The sequence below is a fragment of the Eublepharis macularius genome, chromosome 1 (genome assembly GCF_028583425.1).
Source record: "Eublepharis macularius isolate TG4126 chromosome 1, MPM_Emac_v1.0, whole genome shotgun sequence".
NCBI lineage: Eukaryota > Metazoa > Chordata > Lepidosauria > Squamata > Eublepharidae > Eublepharis > Eublepharis macularius.
The window spans coordinates 183,391,864-183,415,510 of record NC_072790.1 but is presented as its reverse complement, the minus strand read 5'-3'; the positions used below and the strand labels follow the sequence as shown (position 1 = coordinate 183,415,510).

General features: G+C 42.4%; 2 protein-coding genes across 2 annotated transcripts in view; one reads left to right on the top strand and one right to left on the bottom strand.

Annotated features, from left to right (window-relative positions):
* Nucleotides 1-1,461: 1,461 nt before the first annotated feature.
* On the top strand, nucleotides 1,462-6,670 carry DEGS1 (delta 4-desaturase, sphingolipid 1). The gene is made up of 3 exons (XM_054997034.1): nucleotides 1,462-1,644; nucleotides 3,694-4,436; nucleotides 5,595-6,670. The coding sequence occupies exons 1-3, from the start codon at nucleotides 1,563-1,565 to the stop codon at nucleotides 5,739-5,741; spliced, it is 972 nt and encodes a 323-aa protein (XP_054853009.1). The 5' UTR covers nucleotides 1,462-1,562; the 3' UTR covers nucleotides 5,742-6,670.
* An 8,185-nt stretch (nucleotides 6,671-14,855) lies between these two features.
* NVL (nuclear VCP like) overlaps nucleotides 14,856-23,647 on the bottom strand; it is a 129,964-nt gene continuing 121,172 nt past the window's right edge. The window contains exons 22-23 of the mRNA XM_054979806.1: nucleotides 20,073-20,143; nucleotides 14,856-17,440 (exon numbers count right to left, since the gene is read on the bottom strand). Coding sequence (XP_054835781.1) covers nucleotides 17,396-17,440; nucleotides 20,073-20,143 — 116 coding nt within the window. The 3' untranslated portion in view covers nucleotides 14,856-17,395. The remainder of the gene's footprint in view (nucleotides 17,441-20,072; nucleotides 20,144-23,647) is intronic.

The following is a 23,647-nucleotide window of genomic DNA, read 5'->3' as shown; positions in this document are numbered from 1 at the left end:
TTCTAGCTTTGATTCCTGGTTGTTGAGGGAGGTGGGTGAGCACATGATGCCATCAACACACGGTGATGAGAAAGCGCTGTAATTTCCAAAGAACCTCCTGTGTCCAGCTGGAACCACTATAGTACTGTCCTACACAGGGTCACACCCTTTTAAATCCACTGAATTCAGTGGATCATAACATGGTTAAAGAATGTAATGCTCTTTAGTATTATTTTGTAAACTTGAAGCTCAGAGATTCTTGGCATTGATGTAAGAGAGTAGATGTTTCCAGAAGATCAGAAAGAACCTAGTTGGAGAGCAGCATGGTAGTTCTCTGTTCCAGTGTTGGATTAGAGTAGCATAGTGTTCAACTAGAATTTCAAATCAGAAGCTAATTGTTCAGGAGGGTCTTTTAATAAAAGGAACAGGATCATTTCTGTAAAATTTTAGGTCAGTTTCATTGCTTTGTTCATCACATAGATTGTACTGTTGCACTGCTTTTCTAATACGGTAATTTAGTTTGGTTTTATTGTTTATTATTTATTGTATACTGTTTTACTCTATGTAGTATATGGTTTTAATATGCTTCTCTAATTTAGTAATGCCTTTTATTTACATCGTTTGTTGTATTATACCACTCTGTACCTTTGAAATTATACAATCCACCTTGAGTCTCAGTGAGAAAGGGCGACTATATATATGAAGGAAGCAAAAATAAAATAAATGAGCGTGTTAGTTGCTGACTCGGTAGCAACATTCTCCCCCTTGCCTGCTCGCCCATTCCGCTAAAAGATCCTCATATATAGGTAGAGCATCGTCTACGCTCAGTTTCGGTGGCTGTGGTAGGAGAATACCCCTCCAGTCCAGATCCTCAGCGGCACCAGAGTCTGGAAGCGGGACACGTGAGGCGCTTTTGAGGAGGAGGACGCGGCGGCGGCGCGTCAGCAAAACGACCGCCGCTCTTGGCAGGGGAGGAAGCTTGAAGGGGACTTCGGAGCGGAGTTGGGAGGTGAGAGAAAGGCGCAGCTAGCCCGGTCAGGAAAGAAGGTCGGGGGTGGGGAGCCTTCCCCTTTCACCTTCGGATAACCCGCCGAGAGTACTCGTTCAGACTGAACTTACACCTCCATCGCCACATCACCGCACGTTTCCCGGACTTCATCTCTCATTTTATCGGAGATGCTATTGATAGCGGTTAGCTGGCGAGGTGAAACCCAGAAGAAGACGCCGCCCATGTAAACTGGCGGAGAGGAAGAACGACATTCGGCCCTCCGCCTTAGCCAAAACGGGAAGCATCCCGCGCCCCCTGCAGTTTAGGGCTTTTCTCGCGGCCTGGGCCCACGGAGAGGCTCTTCCCCCGCCCCCAGGCTCTTCTCGCGGCCTGGGCCACGGAGAGGCTCTTTCCGTGACATCACCGCCGCGAGGGCCAATGGCCCTTGGCGGGTGGGGCGCGGCGCTCCTCCCCGCTATATGAGCCCCCCCTGTGGAGGCCTCACAGTAGAAGGTTCGCTTACCGTGCCAGTGGTGGGGGGATTGGAAGGCGAGGAAACACCCAGCAGGCCCAGGCGAGCTCCAGACAGGCAGCCATGGGGAACGTCGTGGCTCGCGAGGACTTCGAGTGGGTCTATACCGACCAGCCTCACGCCGAGCGGCGCAAGGAGATCCTGAGTGAGTTGGCCCGCTTACCCCCCACCCCCCCTTTCCTCCTCTTGTTTCCCGGCGCCTCGCGGGTCCGTTCCGCACCTTCCGGTCGATGAGTGTCTGCTTCGCTTTCTGCCCTGAGGATGCGCTTGGGATTCTGCTCGACTTTACGTTGCAGGGAGGGCGCCCCGACATCTCGGCTATCTTCGGAAGGGAGGGGAAACAAGGCCCTGCCTGAGCGTCGAGGCCAAGGAAGGCGAGCCAAAATCTGTGGAGACGTCATGAGAAGAGCTTGGCTGATGACCCGTTAAACGCCGTTCTCCTTTCCTCCATCTCTAATTTCTGCCCAGCTGAGGGAAACCGAATAGAACAGGCTGGATCGTAGCTTCCTTCTCAGTTGCTGACAGGAGGCTTTGGGCACGAAAAAGTGCAAGGGCAGAGATAGTCCGATTTGCAGGCCTAATACGGGAAGTCACCTTGCCAAGGTGGAACTTATGCTAGTTTAACAGGGAATGTCCATTGATTTTTCTACTGTGCAACCCCAATCCGTACAGATTTGGAGTGCTCTCTTTATAGCTGTAGCTCAGTAGTCAAGTATCTGCAAGTAGAAGGTTTTAAGTTCACTCTCTGGTATCTCCAGGTAAAGGCATCATGTTAAAGATGCCTGTATGCCACCTGGACAGCTACTGGCCGAGTATATTGACTTTGCAGACCAGTAGTCTGACTTGGTATAAGGCAGCTTTGTGTTCATGTGGAGACTGGCTAAGCCTACAGAAACTGTGGCTATATGCAAGCGGAGTGTGAACGAGATTATCCCAACCCTCTTTGTAGTTTTGCATAGTAAATAAGGATGACAAGCTGTCTCTCCACTGTTAGCTTTATCCACTATTACTGAATTTCTCATTGTGAGTGCTTAAGAAATTTCTGTTATGCAAAGCAGTTTGAAAACCACTGGGTTGGATCTAGGCTAAATTGCCAGTTTCCACATATTCCTTCTTCCTGCTGTAGTCACTCCTCATACTATTCCTTAAAGCCCTCCTATCCTCCACAAGTAGCATTTTGTGATTAGTGGGCTGCAGTGGGAGGCAGGAAAGTTCTTTTCAGTTGATGAAAATTTAGTCTGGATCCACTTCTGTGAACTCACGGTCGACTCTTATATCCCTTGTGCAAGCTGCTGTCCTTCCACAGTGCTGGGGAGAGTAGATCATGCTTTTGTCTTCCTGTGGGACCACTTTAGGAAAGGAGGTGCTGTTGAACCAGTGCTTCAGCACTCCACTTCTCTAACTTGACTTCTCAGGCAGTTATGATATGATATTCTACTCAGATGATACTTGCATTTGAGTATGGAGTGAAGCATTGGAGCAGCAGTGAAATCATAGTAGACAAAGTTCTGTGGCTGCAATTGTGATTCACCATAGACATGAATATGACATTGCCCACAGTTACCAGTTCGTTGTGTTCTATGAATTTCAAGCAGAAAGTGGACACAGATATTTCCTCCAGTGAAGCTTCCAAATAGCTGACAGAACTTGTGTAGCAAAATGTTAGAGGGTGTAGAGGACAGCAGTGAGGAGGGGGGATCCAGTGAAAACACCCACCTTTTGCAGGCTGCTCCATTTCTGAAGCTGGCTCTGTTGGTGAAACAGGGTTGCAATTTTGCTCGCTCCTTTCCTCTGTAGTGCCCCATGGCATTTTATGCCAGTACAGGTGCATCTAAGGGTGGCCTTTGCTCTGTGTACCTCTTATACATAATTGTTTCTGTTAAATGGCATCCGTGTGCTTGAAGTCTTCAGTGTACCTCTGTAGATTAGCATAGATTCACAAGAATGTGGAGAGGAGTGAACATTTCCCTTCCTGCAGTGAATGGCTATATACACGGTAGTGTTGTCACCATTCTTGTGCTTGCAATAGTCTACAGAGTAGTACTAATGTCTCTTACAAAAATTTCTAGCATGTTTGTGATCTTCCATAGGCAGTAAAATTCAAATATGGGAACAAGTTCTTGGCTAGCTAAAGAGAGCTTATATCAGTTGATAATAGTTTGAATTGTCTCACTGTTGTCTTTTCTTTCAACAGGTAAACATCCAGAGATAAAAGCCTTGATGAAACCAAACTACAACTTGGTCTGGATAGTAGTGCTGATGATTTTTGTACAGCTAGTTACCTTTTATCTAGTTAAAGACTTGGATTGGAAATGGGTTCTTTTTTGGTCGTATACATTTCACAGTTGTATCAGTCACTCTATGACTCTAGCTATTCATGAAATTTCTCACAATAGTGCCTTTGGCAATTGTAAACCTCTGTGGAATCGGTGGTTTGGAATGTTTGCAAATCTCCCTCTTGGCTTCCCATATTCAGTGTCCTTCAAGCGATACCACATGGATCATCATCGTTATCTTGGTGGTGATGGAATTGATGTGGACATACCTACTAACTTTGAAGGGTGGTTTTTCTGTACCCGTTTTAGAAAGTTCATTTGGATTATTCTTCAGCCATTATTTTATGCCATTCGACCTCTCTCTATAAATCCCAAACCAGTCTCCCGACTTGAAATTATCAACCTGTTTGTTCAGCTCCTTTTTGATGTTACAATATATCTTGTTTTCGGAGTAAAATCGCTCTCGTACATGCTTGTTGGATCAGTGCTTGGCATGGGTGTGCATCCTATTTCAGGACACTTCATAGCTGAACATTACATGTTCTTAAAGGGATATGAAACATATTCCTACTATGGACCACTTAATATGCTTACATTCAATGTTGGGTACCATAATGAACATCATGACTTTCCAAATGTTCCTGGAAAGCACCTTCCAGTGGTAAGTATTAAAAGGCTAGTAAATAAATACTTATGGCTAGCTACTTGTCCTTTCACTGAGAAAAGTATCAGTTCCTGTCAAGTAGCTTGTTGCTATTTTGCTGTTTCTAGATTCTAAATTCAATCCTACTTTACAATCTCAAACTTAAGTGATCTACAGACTTTATGCTTGTTTATGTGGAAAAAAGTCCTGTGAGTTCAATGGACTGTATAGTGAAAATACTTGTATAGAATTGCAGCATTAATGGACTAAGGCGTTTTCTGCCAGGTGATTTACTCCTATCTTTTTGAGTATTCTCTTAAGGATGAGATTCATTTTGGCTTCCAACCTTTCCATACACTGCTTTTAATCCTAGTGTGGGTGCCGTCTTCTTTTGTCCACACCGCCATGAAATAGAGGGTTATGTGGTGAGGTGTGAAATATTGAGGACAGCGAAGTACTATCACCATTCTGAGAACGTTTAACTATGGATCATTAGAAATGTTTATTGTTTATGAATATTTTTATCATTATGTTGTTCACCACCCTGAGCTGTGTGTATTCAGGGGTAGGGCAATTGAAATTAAATAAGTAAATTGGTGTCACTGTTAGCATCATCATTTGTTCTTAAACTGAAATGATTGGATTGTTGGGCATTGGGGGTTCCCCATCTCTCTCGAGGGGCAAAGCTGAGCCAATAAGGGCCCCGGTAGATAGCAATATTCTGGCAATGGTAGGAATCCCTTTGGCTACTTGGCCAAGTGCCAGCAACATGAATGTGGCCCATCAGAATAATAGGGAGCAGAAAGGCAATTACGGGGTTAAAACGGAAGGAAGGGATCAAGGTAGGTAAGTATTATGCTGAAGCTACTGACCAGCTCTTAGAAGGGATACCTTCCTGTGAGAACTAGGAAGCTGTGGGTGGACCATCTATTCTTATGCTGGTGTTTAAAAGTCAGAGAGAACCCAATGAGGGTTGACAAGTCTTGGCTCCCACCAGTGGAGGAGCCATTTGGGGAAAAGGAGTAAGCTAGGGGGTGAACTGCAACCCCTCTCCCTTTTCCACTGCTGAGGTCATAAAAAGAGCAGGTAAAGGGCTGTGTACTAGTGGAAGGAAGCCTGAATACAGAACTGAAATGTGTCCACTAAGAGTGAATAATTCTTTTTCTTTTATTGCAGCTAAAGAAAATGGCCTCTGAATACTATGACAACCTGCCACAGTATAAATCCTGGATAAAAGTACTTTATGATTTTGTGATGGATGATACTATCAGCCCCTACTCACGTGTGAAAAGACCCTTAAAGGGTCAAGTTAATCAGGAATGAACTTGCTTAAAAAAACTTCTACAAATACCAAGAATATAGCCTCATGGAAGTTGACACAATGTATCACTCAATAAAGATGTCTTTTTTGGTATCTTGATCTATTTCTGAAAAATACACTGGTACATTCTAGAACAAAAGCACTAAACAATTAAAATAGAGCATTCCTTACAGTTGTCCTGCCTCTACTGGTATAGTTGAAATAGCTTAAAATATCAGTGTTGTGTGCATAATGTTAGTATTAATGTTACATAATGTGTTAGTAGCAGTTCTGTTTATTTTTTTAAAACCTTTTATCCCATAAGAAGCATATGTACTTGTTGACCTTTATTTACTACTTGTGGGGACCCTTTAAATAGGTCATGAAACTGGATGTTTTGCTAACAGAGCTGCAATTTAAGCTGCAAATGTTTTAAATAGTTAAACAGAATGCCTTGCTGCAATTTCTCAGTTTGGTTAATTCAAGTTCTGATGTAATGGAAAATTGTTACTAATTATTGCTGTTGCAGTAAAAAAGGAGTAGTTCCTATTGGAAGTATTATAGTATTTCTGTAATTGTAGAACATAAACCTGTCAAGCTATTTGGTATAAATCACTAGCTCCAAATTCAAATTCACATCCAAAGCAACAGGACTATCTTCAGGAAAAAAATTCACCTTTTTCAGGGTGGTGTGGGGATGTTCGTAAGTGCTAAAGAAAGATCACTGTATAGCTGCATAATGTGAGGCCAGCTTGCAAGCTGGTTGACCTGTTGAAGAAATGTGTGGTAGCATTCAGTTTCACTGTTCTAATGCTTTATGCTTTTTTTTGTGGCTGGGTAAGAGAGCTGAGTAAACAAAATGGGCATCAAATTTATCAACGTCAGCAGTGAGGATGTCAAGTACCTACTTTCTGAAAAAAAGCACATAAATAAAGATGTTTATTTAAAAATATTAATACTAAGTGTAAGTGTATTTGTGGGATGTTCTTACTGAAAACATGGTTGAAAACACAAAAATGGGTATTTGCATCACCAGTTACTTTGATGTACCTCCTAGATGTTTAAACTCCATGTAAAGCTGCTCTAGGGGGGGAAAAACATTAATATAAAGACCTGTTAAATCTGGTCACCAAGCTTCTTTTTGTAAGTGGAAGTAGCCTAACCATGTGATCTCAGGACCACAGAGATGTGAAGGCGGAGTGAAAATAATTCAATAGTTTGCTTAACGTGAAGACAAGAGGTGGAGTAATTGAGGTCAAGTACTACAAAGTTGAAGGGCAACAGGCTTGCTTGTATGATGAGCCAAACAACCTTGGCCATACTTGTGGAGAGCAGTGAAAATGGGATGGACAATTTAGGAGGTTCCTTTGGTTAGAATGATGAACAGGAAGCAGTTCTTGGAAGAAATGTTGAAAGTTATGACCCAGTCTTCCAAGATAAATTGTCTAGCGCTGCTCCATACATGAGGGAAGAGGGTAACCTTAAATATTACCACTATAATAGGCTTGAATGCCAAAACATTGAAGGGATTCAAATAGAATCTAGATAAGAGGTGCATGTGATTTAACTTTAAACAAATATAGTCCAACATTGCTGGGCTGCTGCTAAGCTAAAAACTCTCACCATGGAAAGCTGGCAAGTCTCTCTGTTATTCCTTTGGGTTTTGATCACAGGTTTGAATCAAGTCTATGACTTACACATGCAATGTTTTATACTTACTGTGGCTTGCATGGAATGGTGTCAAAAGGGGCTGGATCTGGAGGTTCCATTCAATGAGTAGTTACCATCCAGAGGTGCAAGGAGCTTTAGTGAAAAAGGTATGTTCCGCCAGTGCACAAAGGAGTACATTAAATTTTGTAGGCTAAGGCCTCTTTTTTGTAAGAACTGGTTATAAAGTACTAAAAAGGAACCTAGTTTGAAGGCCTTTGTAGGAGAGCAGTGAAACCAGAGCTAATTTATGGCAAAGAACATTTCAGAGATACTTAAATGACATGTTCTGCAGTACCATCTAGCATGCTAGTTTAGATGTAGTAACCAGTTTTCATCACTTGGGCCATTTTAACAGGCACTGCTTTCATAAGGTTGCTGCTACTACTACTACTACTAGTAGTAGTAGTAGTAGTAGTAGTAGTAGTTACATTTGGATTTAATTGATGCTTTCATAAAACGCTTCTCAAACTTGGCTGGGATGTAGAAGCAGGTCTCTTACACTTGGGTTTTGAGTTGGGGGAAGAATAGGGTGAACAGAAAAAGCAGTAGGACTACAGGGAGCAGCTGCTGCATTTCCTCTTCCTCTCCTATTGGCCCTGATTTTACTCTTAACGAGCGAGAAGCAAAGCGTGCCATATATGGGTCTCTGAACAGGTCAAGGTTAAAGATGAGTTGAATAACACTTCCAGTGAAAGCAGAACATGCTTTGATGTGCTCGTGCCAATCACAGTGGGAAAAGGAAATTGGCTCATTGTTTAAGGCAGCAAAAGAACAAGAATTATATTCCTTTCATTAAGTACGAGGAGAATGTAATAATGCATACTACCTCTGTTGAAATAAATTTAGTTTCAAAAGTTTTATTCTAAACTGTATAGTAAGGGCAAAGGACTATCGCGTTAATTTCCTATGCAAGCAAAGTGATGCCCAATCTTCTACAGCAAAGACTCTTACCATTTATGGAATGAGAAATTCCAGATGTTCAAGCTGGATTCAGAAAAAAGAGGTACTAGAGATCATATTGCAAATTTACGATGGCTAATGGAACGGACCTTTGGATACTTACCGTGAAGGGTCCTTCTCCTCTGAGGAAAGGAGGGCATCTTGGGTGATTCCCACCATCCAATCAGGGAGGCAGGAACTAACATTCTTCCTCTTCCTGTCTAGCCTGTGGGACCACCCTCTCTTCAGTTCAGGTGACTCCACAAAGCAGTAACATTGAATTTATGATTCAACTGTCAATACTGAGAGAAAAAACACCTGTTGCATTAATATGTACTGTAAATAAAGCATAACCCGGAGGAGGTAGAAGAATGAGGCAGCAGGGTAGAGAAGGACGGAGACCCAGGGAGGGCAAGATGTCCTCCTTTCCTCAGAGGAGAAGGACCCTTCACAGTAAGCGTCCAAAAGTCCGTTCTCCCTCTGAGGCGGAGGACATCTTGGGTGCTCCCAAAGCAGTTTCCAGTTTCTGGGTGGGATGTGGTCTTCGTCCACGATCAAGCACTGCAGTACTTTTCTACTACAGTCAAGTGTCCACTGAATCATATAGATTTGATTTGTAGCATCTTAATAAGGTCAAGACTGACAACCTTGCAGCCTTGCAGACTTCTACAGAAGTGTTCCTGTGTAATGCTGCACTAGTAGTAGCATCCCTCAAAGAGTGAACTGGTATTCCACAAGGAACCTCTACGAAGAGAGTTTTGATAGTGTATGTTTTGCTACTGGCACCTACCACTGCTGAAGACATTTTCTTCCCCAAATTGAGGGGAGATATATTTAAGAGCAGTAAGACTGACTTTCTAATTTAAACTATTCGGAGCAGATAGGCCTTGAGCCTCCTTCTGACATCTAGGTTGTGTCAGAGCCTCTCCTTAGTCTATTTAGGGTACAGGTAGAAATATGGTAACCTTATCTCTTGCAAACTATGCAGTTTGGAATACGCTTTTGGAAGACAGTATGAGGCATCACCTTACCATTGGGAAAGATACAGAGTTCAGGTCTGACTAAATCTTCTGGCAGACGCGAACATAATAAGGAAGATAGTCTTCATTCTCAGCCTTCTCAAAGGGAATATCCTTGACCGGTTCAAATGGATGTTTGGTCAGGGCTGTGTAAAATGTCTACTAAGTGAGGGCTTCCCACTCAGAGTTGTAAGTTCTGAGCATAAACAGCATAAACTCAAGAGTTGTAAATTCTGAGTATAAACTGTTTTCTGAATGCTAGGAGAGTGTTGGCCGCCTCTCAGGAATATCCCCATCTTAGGAAGGTGTTCCTTTCTATTTCCACACTGTTAAGCAGAGTAAGTCTAAATGAAAAGGCCAAATCAGTCCCTGCTGTAACTTGACCGGCAAGGTCAGTAGGATGAAAGGTGGAAATATCACCATCTGTTGGAGGGTGGAAAGGTATGGTCTGTTACTGGTAAGGGTAGTAATACATAGAGGAGGCCTAATGGCCACTGCAATGTCAGGGCATCTGCTTGTGGGTAGAACAAATCTTGTCATGTACCACGGTAGTTGATGGCTGTGTTGGGACACACACAGGTCCATGAAGTGTTGTGAAGTGCAATGTTATGAGATGTTTCTTAAGGGACTATTCCCCTGTTGTCTCCTCAGCCAGACTGCCTGGGCATTGGATATGCCTTTGATGTGTACAGTTCTGATCGAAGCTAGGTGACCTTCCTCCCAGGTAAGTATCCTTGCTGCCACCTTGTGTCGCCTCGAGGTCTTGAATCCCCCCTGCTTGTTTATATATGTTTTGTCTGCAACCTTGTCCATACGGATCTGGAACAGGGCCAGACAAATTGCTCACCTTTCTAAGTCATTGATAGGAAGACATGCCTAACCTGATTCTTACACCTGTAAATGTGTTGTTCTTGAGGGGTCATGAATCTTTTGCTTTGCATTGGGTTGATGACCTTGGCTCAGATGGGTTTTGATCTGAAGTGGTATTTGAATGGGAAGATCTATCTTCTCCATGATCTGTTGTTAATGAGATCTAAGAAAGGTCTGAAGTGGTCTTGCCTATAGACGACCCCAAAGGTTCGTCATTGTAGGTGGCTACTAGCAAACCCATCAGTTTCAGTAGTGTTGTGAGAAGTGATTTTGCAATCTGATGACGGTCTCAATCAGCTGTTTGGTCTTCATGACCTTTTCTTTGGTGAGAGATAGAAAAAACCCTTTTGGTGACTGTGATCTAACCCAGGTGTTCAGGCTTGTAGGAACTGAATGGTGAATTGAGTGTTGTGGTGAGATTTTCTCTTGAACCGATCAGGAGATCTGGGTACAAGTGAACATGAATATCCCGTCTCTGAAACGTATGATGGGGTTGATCATTAATTTTGTGAATACTCTTGGTGTGATGGACAGGCTATAACAGGATGGCTCATAACTGCCAATTGTTTGTTTGTTTTAAACATAAAATCTTAGGTATTGTTGATGGGCTGTCAGAAATGGCACATGGAGGTATGTTTCTGTGAGATCTGTAGATGTCATGTGTTCTTCTGATTGATTGGTCACTGCAACTGCGTGCAGAGTCTCCATTCAGAAGTGATACAATTTGATAAACTTGTTTAAAAAACTTGAAGTCTAATAACACCCTCCAGTCCCTATTATTTTTAGGAACTGAGAAGAAGATTGAGTAGACCTTTCTGGTGGGCAGCTTTCAAATTGTATGGAATAGCCTTGTGAGACTATTTGTAAGGCCTGCCTGCTTGTCAACCTAGGCTTGATGGTAAAGAGTAGTTGGCCTCTCACAGGGACAGCTAGCAAGTCCTGTCTTAAGAGATCTGGTTATTAAAGTTGGATCTCTTTCCACATGTGGAGAACTATCTGTTTGATCTTAGGAAAAGGTAAGCATTATCCCCATAATACAGCTGGAGAGCTGGGACTGAGAGGACTGGTTTATCCAAGGCCATGTGGTAAGTTCATGGCAGTAGTGAGATTTGAACCTGCAGAGTATTGCATCACTGTTCAGTTACTTAACCACTATACTACAAGTGGGGTCTTGAAAAGACCCCTCTTAATAAAGGGCTGCCTAGATTAACCCCAGGGTGGCCATTTGGAATCTTGTCTGGACCTTAGTAGTGTGTGTTGTGAATAAAAGGCTGAGGGCCAATGGATCTCCTCTCAGATGGTTTGAGTGTTTTTGGCAACACATTCTTCTGTCCTAGGTTTCAATCCAGATCTTTCCCAGGGCATCCCCAAATAGCTTGCCTCTCTGAAAGAGGTATGCCAGGATGATATTTTTAGAGTGTGAATCTGCTGGCCATGCTCTTAGTCAAGCGTGCCGGCTTGTTACTGCTGTCAAGACCATAATCCTGGAAGAAAAAGGTAAATGTATCCAGGATGACGTCTGTCTTGAAGGTATTGGCCCTTGCATTTCTGTTTGCCCCTTCAATGGGAGCAGCTATTGTTGTACAGGAGGAGTTGGATCAGTTTCCAGATCCATACTCCTGACACTCTTGAGGCAATTGAGACAATAGCTGTAGCCTTAATAGCCATGGTCACGGCCTCGTGAGCACTTGTTAGCATGGCCTTTCTCCTCTTGTCTAAGTGGTCTCTGACTGATCCTTACCCATCTTCTGACCAGAGCCCAGATGACTGAAGTGTAGCCACTGGAGTTTCCATCGCAGGTACCTGCAACAACTCATAGCAAAGAAAGGTAGTGAGTACAGTTTGTTTTGTTTTGGGACCAAGTTTGGGGATTATCAATTGGTTTATGGTTTAGAGCACTCAGCCTTGAACCTTCTCCCCAAATATTCTGGAAATGGGAGGACCTTTTCTGAGGAACCTTCACTAGGAACACTCTCTCGTTTCCCTGAGTTGGATTTAGTATTCCCAAACTACTCCCCCAAGGGTAATTTCTACAGCTCTAAGGCTGAGAATGTCTTAGGTAGTAAATACTGGTAGACCTCAGATTCAGACAGCTAGGCTGACTGTTCTGGTAGGGATATTTTCTCCGCTTCCACATCAGAAGGAATTCATCCTTCTCCCTGTCATTACAAACTCTATCTGAGGGCGATCCCCCTGCTCCGTGGGGATCCCTGACTGATAAACATTACAAACTGCCTTATTCTGATTCAGACCATCGGTCAGTGTTATCTCCTCAGACTGGAAGCAGGTCACCAGGGTCTCAGGAAGAGGTTTTTCTTCTCATCCACCTAATCTTTTAAACTGGAGTTAATGGGAAACAAACCTGGATCCTTTGCATAAAAAGCAGAAGCTCTTCTACAGAGCTACAGCCTTACTCATGGAGGGAGGAGGAGGCAGATACCACACCACTATTTCCTCCCTCCTGGTTAGTCTTAAGAGTTAAAAGGTTCAAAGACACTGGCAAATGTGCGCCCTTTATACATTACCCATCTGACAGGGAAAGGCAGGGCTAGATCCTGTTGTAAAAGCAGGGCTAAATCCAAAGGGGAAAGGCCTGCTGTAAAAATCTTCAGCCAGGAGATTGGCATGGGCACATTCACATGGTGCCAGGGCTGAGGAGATTTCTGGAATCTTTATAGGGCCAAGGTGCTTCTAACTGGCAAAGTGACAGGATTTCCTCCCTCACAGTCAGTCTAATTGCTGACACAAATTCTGGAGTTATAACACCCACGGGGGAACACTTACGTGGCCCTCCTGGGCTTGTCGGCTGGAGCTCTTTTTTTTTTTTTTGGCCTGTCTTCAGACTTTGCCGCTTGTGCATCGGGGAGCCGGGCCACCCTCGAGGGCTCGTCGGCGCCAACAAGGTCTGTTCCCACAGCCGGCAGAATGACTCCATGGGAACAGTCAGGGATTGCCTGGATTATGTTTCAGCCATGTCTCTCCTGCCAGGAGATTGGCAAGCGTGTCGCGTTGTTTCCTGCCAAAATTGAGCTCCGCCAGGTGGCACTGTTCTCAGCTGGCTGACTGAGGCACGCTGTTTTAACAAGCTCCCTCTGTGGAAGATGGGGCTGTATAGAGGCCTGCGTCTCTTCCAAGGCCATTTCCTCGCCGGAGAACCCATACAGCCTAAGAGGCATGCTGGTGCCAGCTGGGCCTGTTCCTGCCGCCGGTAGGACGGCTCCGTGGGAACAGCCCACATTCTCCTCCATGGAGCTTTCCTCAGAGTCTGATGACTCCCTAGAGACCATATTGTCCTTTTCTTTCTTTGGCAAGAGGAGTAAAAGAGGAGGAAATGGGAGGAGAGTAAGGTAATGAAGTAAGGAAGGAGTAAAGTAAAGAATGGTTTGAGGAAGAAGATAAATAAAGAGATAGAGAGAAAAAAGGCAGCAGAGCTAGTCTGCTGAAGAACTGCTCTCCCTGGAGGCAGGAACAGAACTGGAGAGAGGGTGGTCCCACAGGCTAGACAGGAAGAGGAAGAAAGTTAGTTCCTGCCTCCCTGATTGGATGGTGGGAATCACCCAAGATGTCCTCCGCCTCAGAGGGAGAACATACCAGGAAATTTCAGAAGAAAATCAGCCTGTTTTTTAGAGATTACAGCAAACCTTTTGACTGGGTGGATCATGAATAGCTGTGAAAGACTGTATGGTTATATCCTAATTCATAGGTATCTAAGTGGTTATTGATTCTGTCCACTGGTGTATAGATGTGGAATGGTTGCTCTTCCAAGATTGCTATAGCAGCCCTTTGGCCACAAGTTGGGTACAAGCACTGGATTTTTCAGATTCTGTTTACATGACTAACAGTAACTCTGTTACCTCTGTTTAAGAGTCCACTGTATATTTCCTGCTATTTGTAGCATATAACTGATATGTTGCAAATACCTTATGAGAGCCAGTTTGGTGTAGTGGTTAAGAGCGGCAGGACTCTAATATGGAGAACCAGGTTTGATTCCCTGCTCCTCTGCTTGAAGCCAGCTGGGTGACCTTGAGTCAGTCTCAGCTCTCTTAGAGCTGTCAGCCCCACCGACCTCACAGAGTGATTGTTGTGGGGATAATAATAACATAAACTGCTTTGAGTTGCCATTAAGTTGTCCTGAAGGGCAGTATATATATTGAATGTTATTATATCTAATTTGCTTGCAGAAATAATGAAAAAATCAAAAGTACTATTGTGACTAGTATAAACTTGTGCTGATAAATCTTGTCACACTTCATGGTGCCAATGAAAGCCTTGATGCTAACACAACTACCCACTTGGAATTCTCCAACTCCTTCTCAACTTCTGTATTTGCAAATTACTGAGCAATGTAGATTATCCTATCTAGGCACTACCCAGAAAGATCTGTAGGAAATACCTGATTAAGATAGAAAACTACAGGTGTAGATGCATAAAAAAGTAAATGGTCTAATAATTTTAGTCAGGATGATGGAGTGACCTTTAGTGGCTTGAACACAAATTACAAGATCATTTAGGCATTTGTTAGATTTTGAAGGCAGTAGTAGTGGAAATGAATGTACACCAACATTACTGATGATTTAAATTTCTGCACAGAAAAAAAGAAACCATCCAAACAACAATTTATTCCCATTAGACAATGGATCACTGTTGACACAGATTTCATAAGACCACCTGTAATATCTCATCCAAGTCAGAACTACTGAAATTCATTCTTGGCCCAGTTCACTTAACAGTGGGAAAAGACTTTAATGAGAAAATGCTTTTAAATCAATAACATTGTAATAAATGGGATTGCACATTACATGACTTTAAGAATCAGTTTACAAAACAAAACATATATTTCAAAAAACCTTATACAGGAATAAATTTAAAACGAAGAACATTTTCAGAGTCCATTGTGTTTGCTACCTGAAATAGAAATTTTGTAGTTGTGTTTGGGGCATCAATATGAAGTACACTTAGAGGATTAATTATTTTTATTTTGAAGTGGTCTCTGTGCAGTGAAGTAAAGCAGATTTACTACACAAGCAGCTTTTACTGAACTCTCGCTATCGAAATGTATATGTTCTCTCTTTTCAGCTTCAGACAGAACATTCTAAAATTCTAATGCCATGCCTCCATGGACAAGTTAGTTTGGTATCCTTTAGTGTTCCTAATGAATTACATTGGATTAGTTAGTTCTGAAAGAAGAAACCCAAAGGCTTAGATTTGTTTTCATGCTATTGTTAGGCCCAGTGACAAAAGCATGAATATGTAAACAGTGGTCAAGCAGATGTCCTAAGGATATTAGAGGCAACTGTCTTCCCCATTGGGCCTCAGCATCTAAAGTACAAAAGGTATACTGCCTCTGAACATGGAATAAATTTTATATAATTAATGAACCACAGTTACAGATCCTCATTTATAGCAAGAAAGCTGGGCACACTGCTGTATATGAGGATCTTCACTGCAAAGAAGTGACAGGGCCATCAGCACAGGAGGACTTGAACCAATGGCCATTTCCACATGTCTTACCTGCCTGTGGAACATCGTGCGAAAGACCTGGAAGACAGCCTCTTTTTGGGCGAAATTGCGCCAGGAAGACGCTGTTATCCGGGAGTTTGGTGCGAAATTGCACATGATTTAGCGTGAGAAGACGCTGTCTTCCAGGTCTTTCGCACTACGTTCCACAAGCAGGTAAGACGTGTGGAAATGACCAAGGTCTTGGAGAGCTTAGCTGGCATTAAACTCCTCAAGCTACTGCACCTATTTATACTTTTCCTCCTGTGGAAACATCCATCCCTGCTAAAACGTTCATGTTTTACTTTCCTTTGTTTAGCTATACTAAAAAACAATCCTCCTTGGAGAATGTCACCTAAGTATTTTGTGCCAAAGAATTTTACTCCAGAAAAAAATACGGATAATTTTGAACAATTTTATTCTACAAACGTGGAAAGTAAAAAAATGAATGTCCTCACAAAGGAAATAAACTGTTGCTCCTTCAAAATGTGCTATTACCAGTTTTTATTGCGGCCTAGTTTCCAAACAGCAAATGAATCCTGACAGTTTCATTATATACTGAAGAGAGGATTTATGAGGTTTCTTTTAACACTCCCTAATTCCTACACATAGAAAAACTAGCATGTCAGAAGAAGGGCTAGGCTACATTCCTTTTCTCCAGAATCTAGTTTTCTATGTGCAGGGAAAAATTTTTCTAGAGAGGAACATTAATTCTTTTGAGTGAAACATATGACTGGTGTAGATTTTGCACCACATCTATGTCTGTGAGAAATATATCTTTAAGACTAATAGCAGTTATGAAAGTTGAGAGTTGCTACAAAAAATGTATGAAACTGATGTATCTCAACAGACCACCATAAGTTACTGGTAGGGGACAAGGACTGCTGAGTAAGGAGGCACATACAGTGGCACACTGAAGATTAATATACTATCCACGGAAAGGCTGCAAGTACACACATCAATGGACATACACAATATAGCACAGTGATAACAATCACTGACCTCCTGGAAAATCAGTTGTGAATTACAGTGATGGGCTGCATCCACACATCGTTGGATATGGTGCTGATGAGGCACAATCCAACCAAAGGTAAGCATTCTATGCCTCACTGATTACAAGAGGGAAGACATAAATACATCCTTAATTTCCCCACCATAATGTATAGTTCTTAATTTTAGCCAAAGCAATCCCATGTCAGTCTCTCTTCCAACTACTACGCACCTTTTGCTGGGGTTCTGTTACATGGATCCAAATGTACAACAGCTGGGTCTTCCAGCCTACTTTTCTGAAAGGGAATGGCAGGTAGCAAGGCTTCTGCTGTCATCACAACACTGCTTGATCACCTCCTTCCCTCTCTATGTTGTAGAGCTTAGGCTAGAGCCAGAAGTCCATGAAGATATATATTAGATATGGCTTCTTGCTGCTCATCTCAGTTCATAAGCAGAGCACTGGAAGGAAGTATTTATCTCACTGTACCAAAAGTCAAATGGTGAAATTGTCCATGATCATTGGTGGGGGGCAAGTATAAAGCAGGGGTCAAGTGGAACTAAGTCCAAGTTCTTCAGAAACAAGCTTCTAGAAAACTCTGCCAGGAGAGCTCTTTGTGGTAAGTAAAAGGTCAGCCTCTGGAATCATCCAACTATCACCTGCTTAGTGAGTGGCACAGTTCTTCATACATTATTTGGTCCTAATGAAAAAGAATGGAAAGGGCGGGGCGGGGGGGAGAAGACAGTCAACAAAAATATTTAGAAGCTGACTTTACCCTAACTGTACCATAGCAACCAACCTCCTATGCCTAATGGCAAATATTGGACTATAGTAATTATAAAAAAATCAAGGTAGAAGAAACAACATACCTCACTTCTTAGTTTCTCAAGGCCCCAGGTTTCTAAGGCTATTTAATTATTAAACAGGGGCTTGTGTTAAGAGGCTTCATACTCCAAGTATCACCAAGAGTTTCTTTGAAACATGAAAACTGATTATGTATTTCAGGTACGATGTGTACTCTGTCAAATCAGATTTGTTTGGATGGGAGTGGCGAAACATCGTAAACCTTTAAAAATACACCAAACTTTTTCAAATACTTCATAATTAAATGTTCTGTTGCATATTCTCTCATGAAGCATTTCCAATTGCCAGTAAAAAGAACAGCATCCAGTCTAATAAAATATTTTAAGTTGAATTCTGTTACTTCTGTGCAAAGTTATATTTTCACTCCTACCACAGAAGACACTAACAATTATAGGACTTGAGTTAATTTTGATTAACAAACTCCAGTGGCTGGTTGCAACTAATGGTTGTTGGATTCAGGTCAAAGTATTTAAGACAAATCACAGGACAGTGTTGACTGTGGTCAAACACATTTACCAAGTCAACCTTGCTAGACAGAAAAATACTAAGCATCTTCCCCAGTTGTATTTTCAGAGATCTTTTTAAAATCTGGACTGCAGCTCTAGAAGCTATTCCACTATACCCAAAATTCAAGAAAAAGATCCCTCTCAACCATTTTAACAATTCTTCTGAAAAAGACTTTGCTGTAATAGTGCTCTTTTATATACAAACATATGAACATTCGCTGCCTTATTTCAGGCTAGACCACTGGTCCATCTAGACAGGGTCCCCAAACTTCTTGATATCTGTGGGCACCTCTGAAATTCTGGCACAGGGTGGTAGGAGCAACCACATAATGGCTGCTGCAGGAGGCAGAGCAAAACACAAAATGTCAGGGAGTGAGCTTATGCATAACTCTAACAGTAACTCTCATTTCAGGCAGAAGGTCTGCTTAAGAGGACACCTCTTTAAATGAATGCATAAAATATTTTCTTACTTACACACACAAGCTTATCTTCCGTCATGCAATGACGATCCTTGTACTATAGTGCCATATTGCCAAAACAGCGTATTTTTGAATCTTCACAGCCAATCAGATCAGCAATGGCCAATTAGAAGCCCTGCTAGGCAAAACTCTCACTCGCCCTCTTCCATTTTCTAAAAATAGGTGGTGGGCGCTAGAAAAGGTATTGTCAGCTGCCATGGCACCCATGAGCATGATAATGGGGATACTTATAGTCAGGGCTCATTTGGAGGGGGAACGTGCCGGAACAGCATTCCTGTAGAGCTGAAAAGAGGTCACGTGGATTTTGGCCCCGCCCACGTGATTCCTTTTCCTCCCCTCTGCCTCCCCTGCAAAACAGGGTAAGCTGCTTCAATTCATTCTGCTGCTTTATTTTCATTTGTGACTTGTGAGTGCGAGAGAGAGGAGTGAGTGCAAGTTGGGCTACTGGGCCTGGATCTCCAAAGGACGGTAAGCTGCTTCAATTCATTCTGCTGCTTTATTTTCATTTGTGACTCGTGTGTGTGTGTGTGTGTGCATGCGCGCACGCGCGCGCGCACAAGACGGGCTACTGCGGCTGGCTCTCCAAAGGAGGGTAAGCTGCTTTGAATTCATTCTGCTTTATTTTCATTCATGACCAGTAAGTGAGTGAGTGAGTGCGTCCGTGCAAGTAGGGCTGCTGGGGCTCGCTCTCCAGAGGCGGGTAAGCTGCTTTGAGTTCATTTTGCTTTATTTTCAGGAAATACCTGGAGATTTTGGGGAAAAGGGGCCTGAGGGGTGTTGCCTTCTGACACACTTCTGGTGATGTCAGGGGGTGTGGCAAATGCAAATGAGATATGCTAATGAGGTATGCTAATGAGTTCCTGCAGTTCTTTTTCTACGAAATGACCCCTGCTTATAGTATTCTTTACTATGTCTAGCAGCAGCTCTCCAGAGTGTAAGACAGGGCTATCTGGAGATATCAGGAACTGAATCTTAGACCTTCTACCACTGGGTGGCCCCTCCCCCTTCTATGAGACAACTTAAAGGGCAGAATGCAAATGAAACAAACACAGAAACACAGGTCAGAGAGAATAAAATGGAAATGACAACCTAGTTTGTTTTCAGGTCCTTATTTACAGGATGTTTAGCACTGCTTTTGTGAATAAGTTCTCAGCATAGTGTAAGTACTTAATATATGTTTTTTTCTATTACTGTTAATAAGAGAACCAACTGTCTATAGCACAGGATGGTGCCAAAGACAGCGTGCATCTGATGTCCCTTGTGTGATAATTTGTACAATCACCTTCTACCATCAGAATGAAGAGCTAGCTTTCAATGTTCTGCTGTGTTGTTTTAATATAATCTGCATGTACAGTTTTGTTGTTTGCCACCTCGAGCATACTAAAAGAAAGGCAAAATTCAAACCTAACAAAATAGCTATTTCCCTATTAATTTTTTCCAAAAACTTGTCTCCTCAGCTTAAGTCAACAAGCGGAGAACTTACCTTTCTTGAAACAGAAGATTTCACTTTCTTGAAAGCTTCTTCAAAGTGTTTTTTGGTAATCTTGATTTCTCCTGTGGAGAATATAGCATAATAGATGTAGATAAGCTTAAAAAGATCCCTGCCCCCCAATATCATGTTGAACTGAACCTATTACTTGAACCTGTTAACAAAAGAATTCAAGGGAGAGATTTAATACAACAGAATTTGCCATAGTCTTGCTTTCCCACTATGAATTTCTACCCATTGCTGTGGTGATTCATTCAGAATTGTATAATGAGGCCAACCACGTGTTCTGCTGCTGTAAGCCACCTGGCAGCTCCGGGCTCCTTTTGCTGACTCTTTCCCTCCTGTCCCGCTGCTGACTACACTACCCAGGTAAACTTGCATGAACCTGTCACATGTCGGGTGTCTTGTGTAGTTTCGCCCTCAGTTTGCTCTAAGAGGTCAGTTAATACTCATTACATGAAGAACTTCATGGCCAACTGCATGATCAGAGAAGAGGCAACTAACCTCCTCAAAACCAGCTAATTTCCCCTGGCTACTCTCAAGGGCTAGTAGATTGTCAAATTGATCCTTTAGCAATGAAACAGCATTGTGGAGCAGAGTAAAACCCTCCTCTCCCTACAGATAACCTCCTTTATGAATCAAGCCTTTCGTGTAAGTTCATGCAGCTATTTTGGAGCCCACTCCTCTCCAAATATATGTACTAGGATGCTTATGCCCAACGTATTTCACTGAGATGTTCTTAACATTTCAATTCTGCACTCCTGTTATTCCCTTCTCTCCCCTTTTTCATGGCAGAGGGAAAAAGATCTAAGGTTGTGAAGTATGAAACTTCTTGTTGTATTTGGCTTTTCTCAACTGATATGGCAGAAATGTTGCCTTTTTACACACAAGGCTTCAAGAACAGAGACCAGATAAGCCATCAGTTCTAATCTAACTCTGCATTCCTATTAAGGTGTCACCTTCACTGTGCTACTCCTTCCACAGCCTAAGAGACAAACATTTGGAAAGGCAGAGGTAAGCAAACACAACTAAGAATGTTACACATTCCATATGCTTTAGAGATGCCAAACAGAGGGGGGGGGAAGACTTGTAGTTTGCAACATATACTTTCTAAAGCAGATCTTTTAAAATTTTATCACTACCTGGAATCTATTCTAACATATTCACATTACCATTTAATGACTGGATCCCAGAGGAATGTGCTATTTAATAATTACAAACATAGAAAAAGAGCTCCACCTGCTTTGTCAAAACTTGTGTTTCTAAACAGTTGGACAATCTTATTAAAAAAACCTTTAAGCTAACATAAATACTGTTGAGCTAATATCCTAAATCCGTATTCAAAAATAACTTAGAAAGCCACAGATCTGCATCATATTAAAGGTGGGTAGGTGAGTGGGAATCTTTCTCATTCTCATATAAAGAAGTCCCCACTTCTGCAAACTGAATTCTTTACAGTGATGCTACTGGGGAGGAAAATCTCCTAGTACAAATTTAGCAACTGGGTAAGACTAATTCAGTTTCCATAAACTATTCACTCTTGGATTTTCTACAAAGTCTGAAGACAAAGGAGGCAATTATATTACTGAGATACGCATCTCAGGCTTATTTCACAAAGACTAACTACACAGTAATTCACAGTCATTACTGACAAAGTAGAGCCAACCAGGAGGGGAAAAACTGCCCACATCACATTGCTGAACCCAAGGTGTGCAGAAGAGTTTTTCCTGATCAGTCAAACACATAATGTGTGCAGAAACAGACCTTCCCACATGGAATACCCTTCCACATTGTCTGAAAAGAACCAATGGTTCAACCACCTCAGTACTATACCTAACTAGCAGTAGATCTTCAAAGTCTCATCCCAGATAGTTCAAAGCCCTGCTACTCAAAATTCTTTTAACTGGAAATGTTAGAAACAGAATGCAGGGTGTCGACATCTGGGTCCCTGTACAACATGAGAGTCAGAATTTGCCTCCAACTTCTAAGGCTCTGCATGTGGTGCTCCTGCACTTTCTGACCACATATTTAACCAAAGCTGAAGCAAGAAACCTGAGTACCTTTCTTCTTCCATTAGCAATTATCCACACATATGGCTGTTTTCATGCAGCAGTGTATCTGGTGAGTTTCAGAGGCCTCTGACATTTCCTTTGCTCCTCCTCATGACTTGCAAAAGCAGAATTATTCTGAATGAGGCTAATTCACACTGGTCACAGAACACTGCGCATTTACTACATACATACTAGCACTTCAACACATTTTGACTCCTGGAAATACTCTGCCATTTATTCTTCCTTTATTAAAATATTTCTATTCTGCCTTTCCTCATACCTCCTTGATACACTGGCATACAGGAAGAACTATTTGGAGAAACAGTGCAGAGCATTTCAGAATAAATATTTCTTTCTGCTTTTCTTTCTCGCCACCTCACTCTCACACAGTTGAGGTAAGCACTTGAAGGCAGACACTTTCAAGGAAATATGGCCTAACAGTACATTGAGGAAACATCAGGAGTAAATAAATGATAATTGTTAAAATCCTGAACATGTCCAGCTGCATTACTCTGAAGAGGCCTACTTTTGGCCTATTTCAGAGCCGAAAGTAGTATCCTGTATGAACTGGATTGCTCAGAGACACGGGGGTCTTCCAGACAGCTAACCAAGAGCTGTGAAAATTGCCAAGAAATGTGCACCAAGGAATTCAACTAAAAGAAGAAATGCAGATAAAGTGGCTCCCTTGCATAACTAATGATGAAGTTATAATTGTATTCATTTATTCTATTTACTTCATTTATACCCCCACATTCCATCTCAATGCGGACCCAAAGTGGCTTACACTGTTCTTTTATACTCCATTTTATCTTCACAAGAACTCTGTGAGATAGGCCAGGATGGTTTGTCCAAGACTAAGAAAAATGCTGAATTATCATTAGCAGGATTAAAATGATCCCATGCATCTGATTTTTGTGTTAGAAAAAATGTGAATAATTTGAAGATACAGCCCGTTTTATAGTGTATCAATATTGTTATCTCTGTAATGCAGATGGGGATGACAGGGAATATCCTTAGGGGTGTGTGCTTTGGGTATCCGATTCGGGTTAAAAACCCGAATTGGGCCCGATTTGGAAAGATTCGGTATTTCCGAACATGCGAGCCCCACTTCGGAAATACCAAAGCGGATTATTTCCAAAGCTATTCGGATCACTTCGGAAATATTTGGAATAGCCGGCGGCAGCCATTTTCTGGTTGTTTGCATTTGCAAAGAGCCAGCAAATTTCTGCAGGAAACTAAAGCTTCCTGTCCTTTCTTGGAAGAGGGGAGGGGGAGAGGAGGAGTGAGTGACTCACTACCTCCTCCTCACCCCTCCCATCTAGCAAAAAAAGGCGAGAAGCTTTGCTTTGCTGGCTGTTTGCATTTTCTGGCAATGCGATGCAAGCAGCCAGAGATTCCCGCCTAATTTTCAGGTTGGGAGGGGTGAGGAGGGATGAGTGCTAGACTAGGAGTACAAGGGGGATGAGGGAGGGGGATCAGGGAAGGGAGGGGGGTGTTAGGAGTGTCCAATCCCACTGC

Coding starts and splice junctions, on each gene's coding strand:
- DEGS1 (XM_054997034.1), top strand. CDS start 1,563: ATGGGGAACGTCGTGGCTCGCGAGGACTTCGAGTGGGTCTATACCGAC. Junction 1,645..3,693: donor GCGGCGCAAGGAGATCCTGA/GTGAGTTGGCCC, acceptor TTCTTTCAACAG/GTAAACATCCAGAGATAAAA. Junction 4,437..5,594: donor CTGGAAAGCACCTTCCAGTG/GTAAGTATTAAA, acceptor CTTTTATTGCAG/CTAAAGAAAATGGCCTCTGA.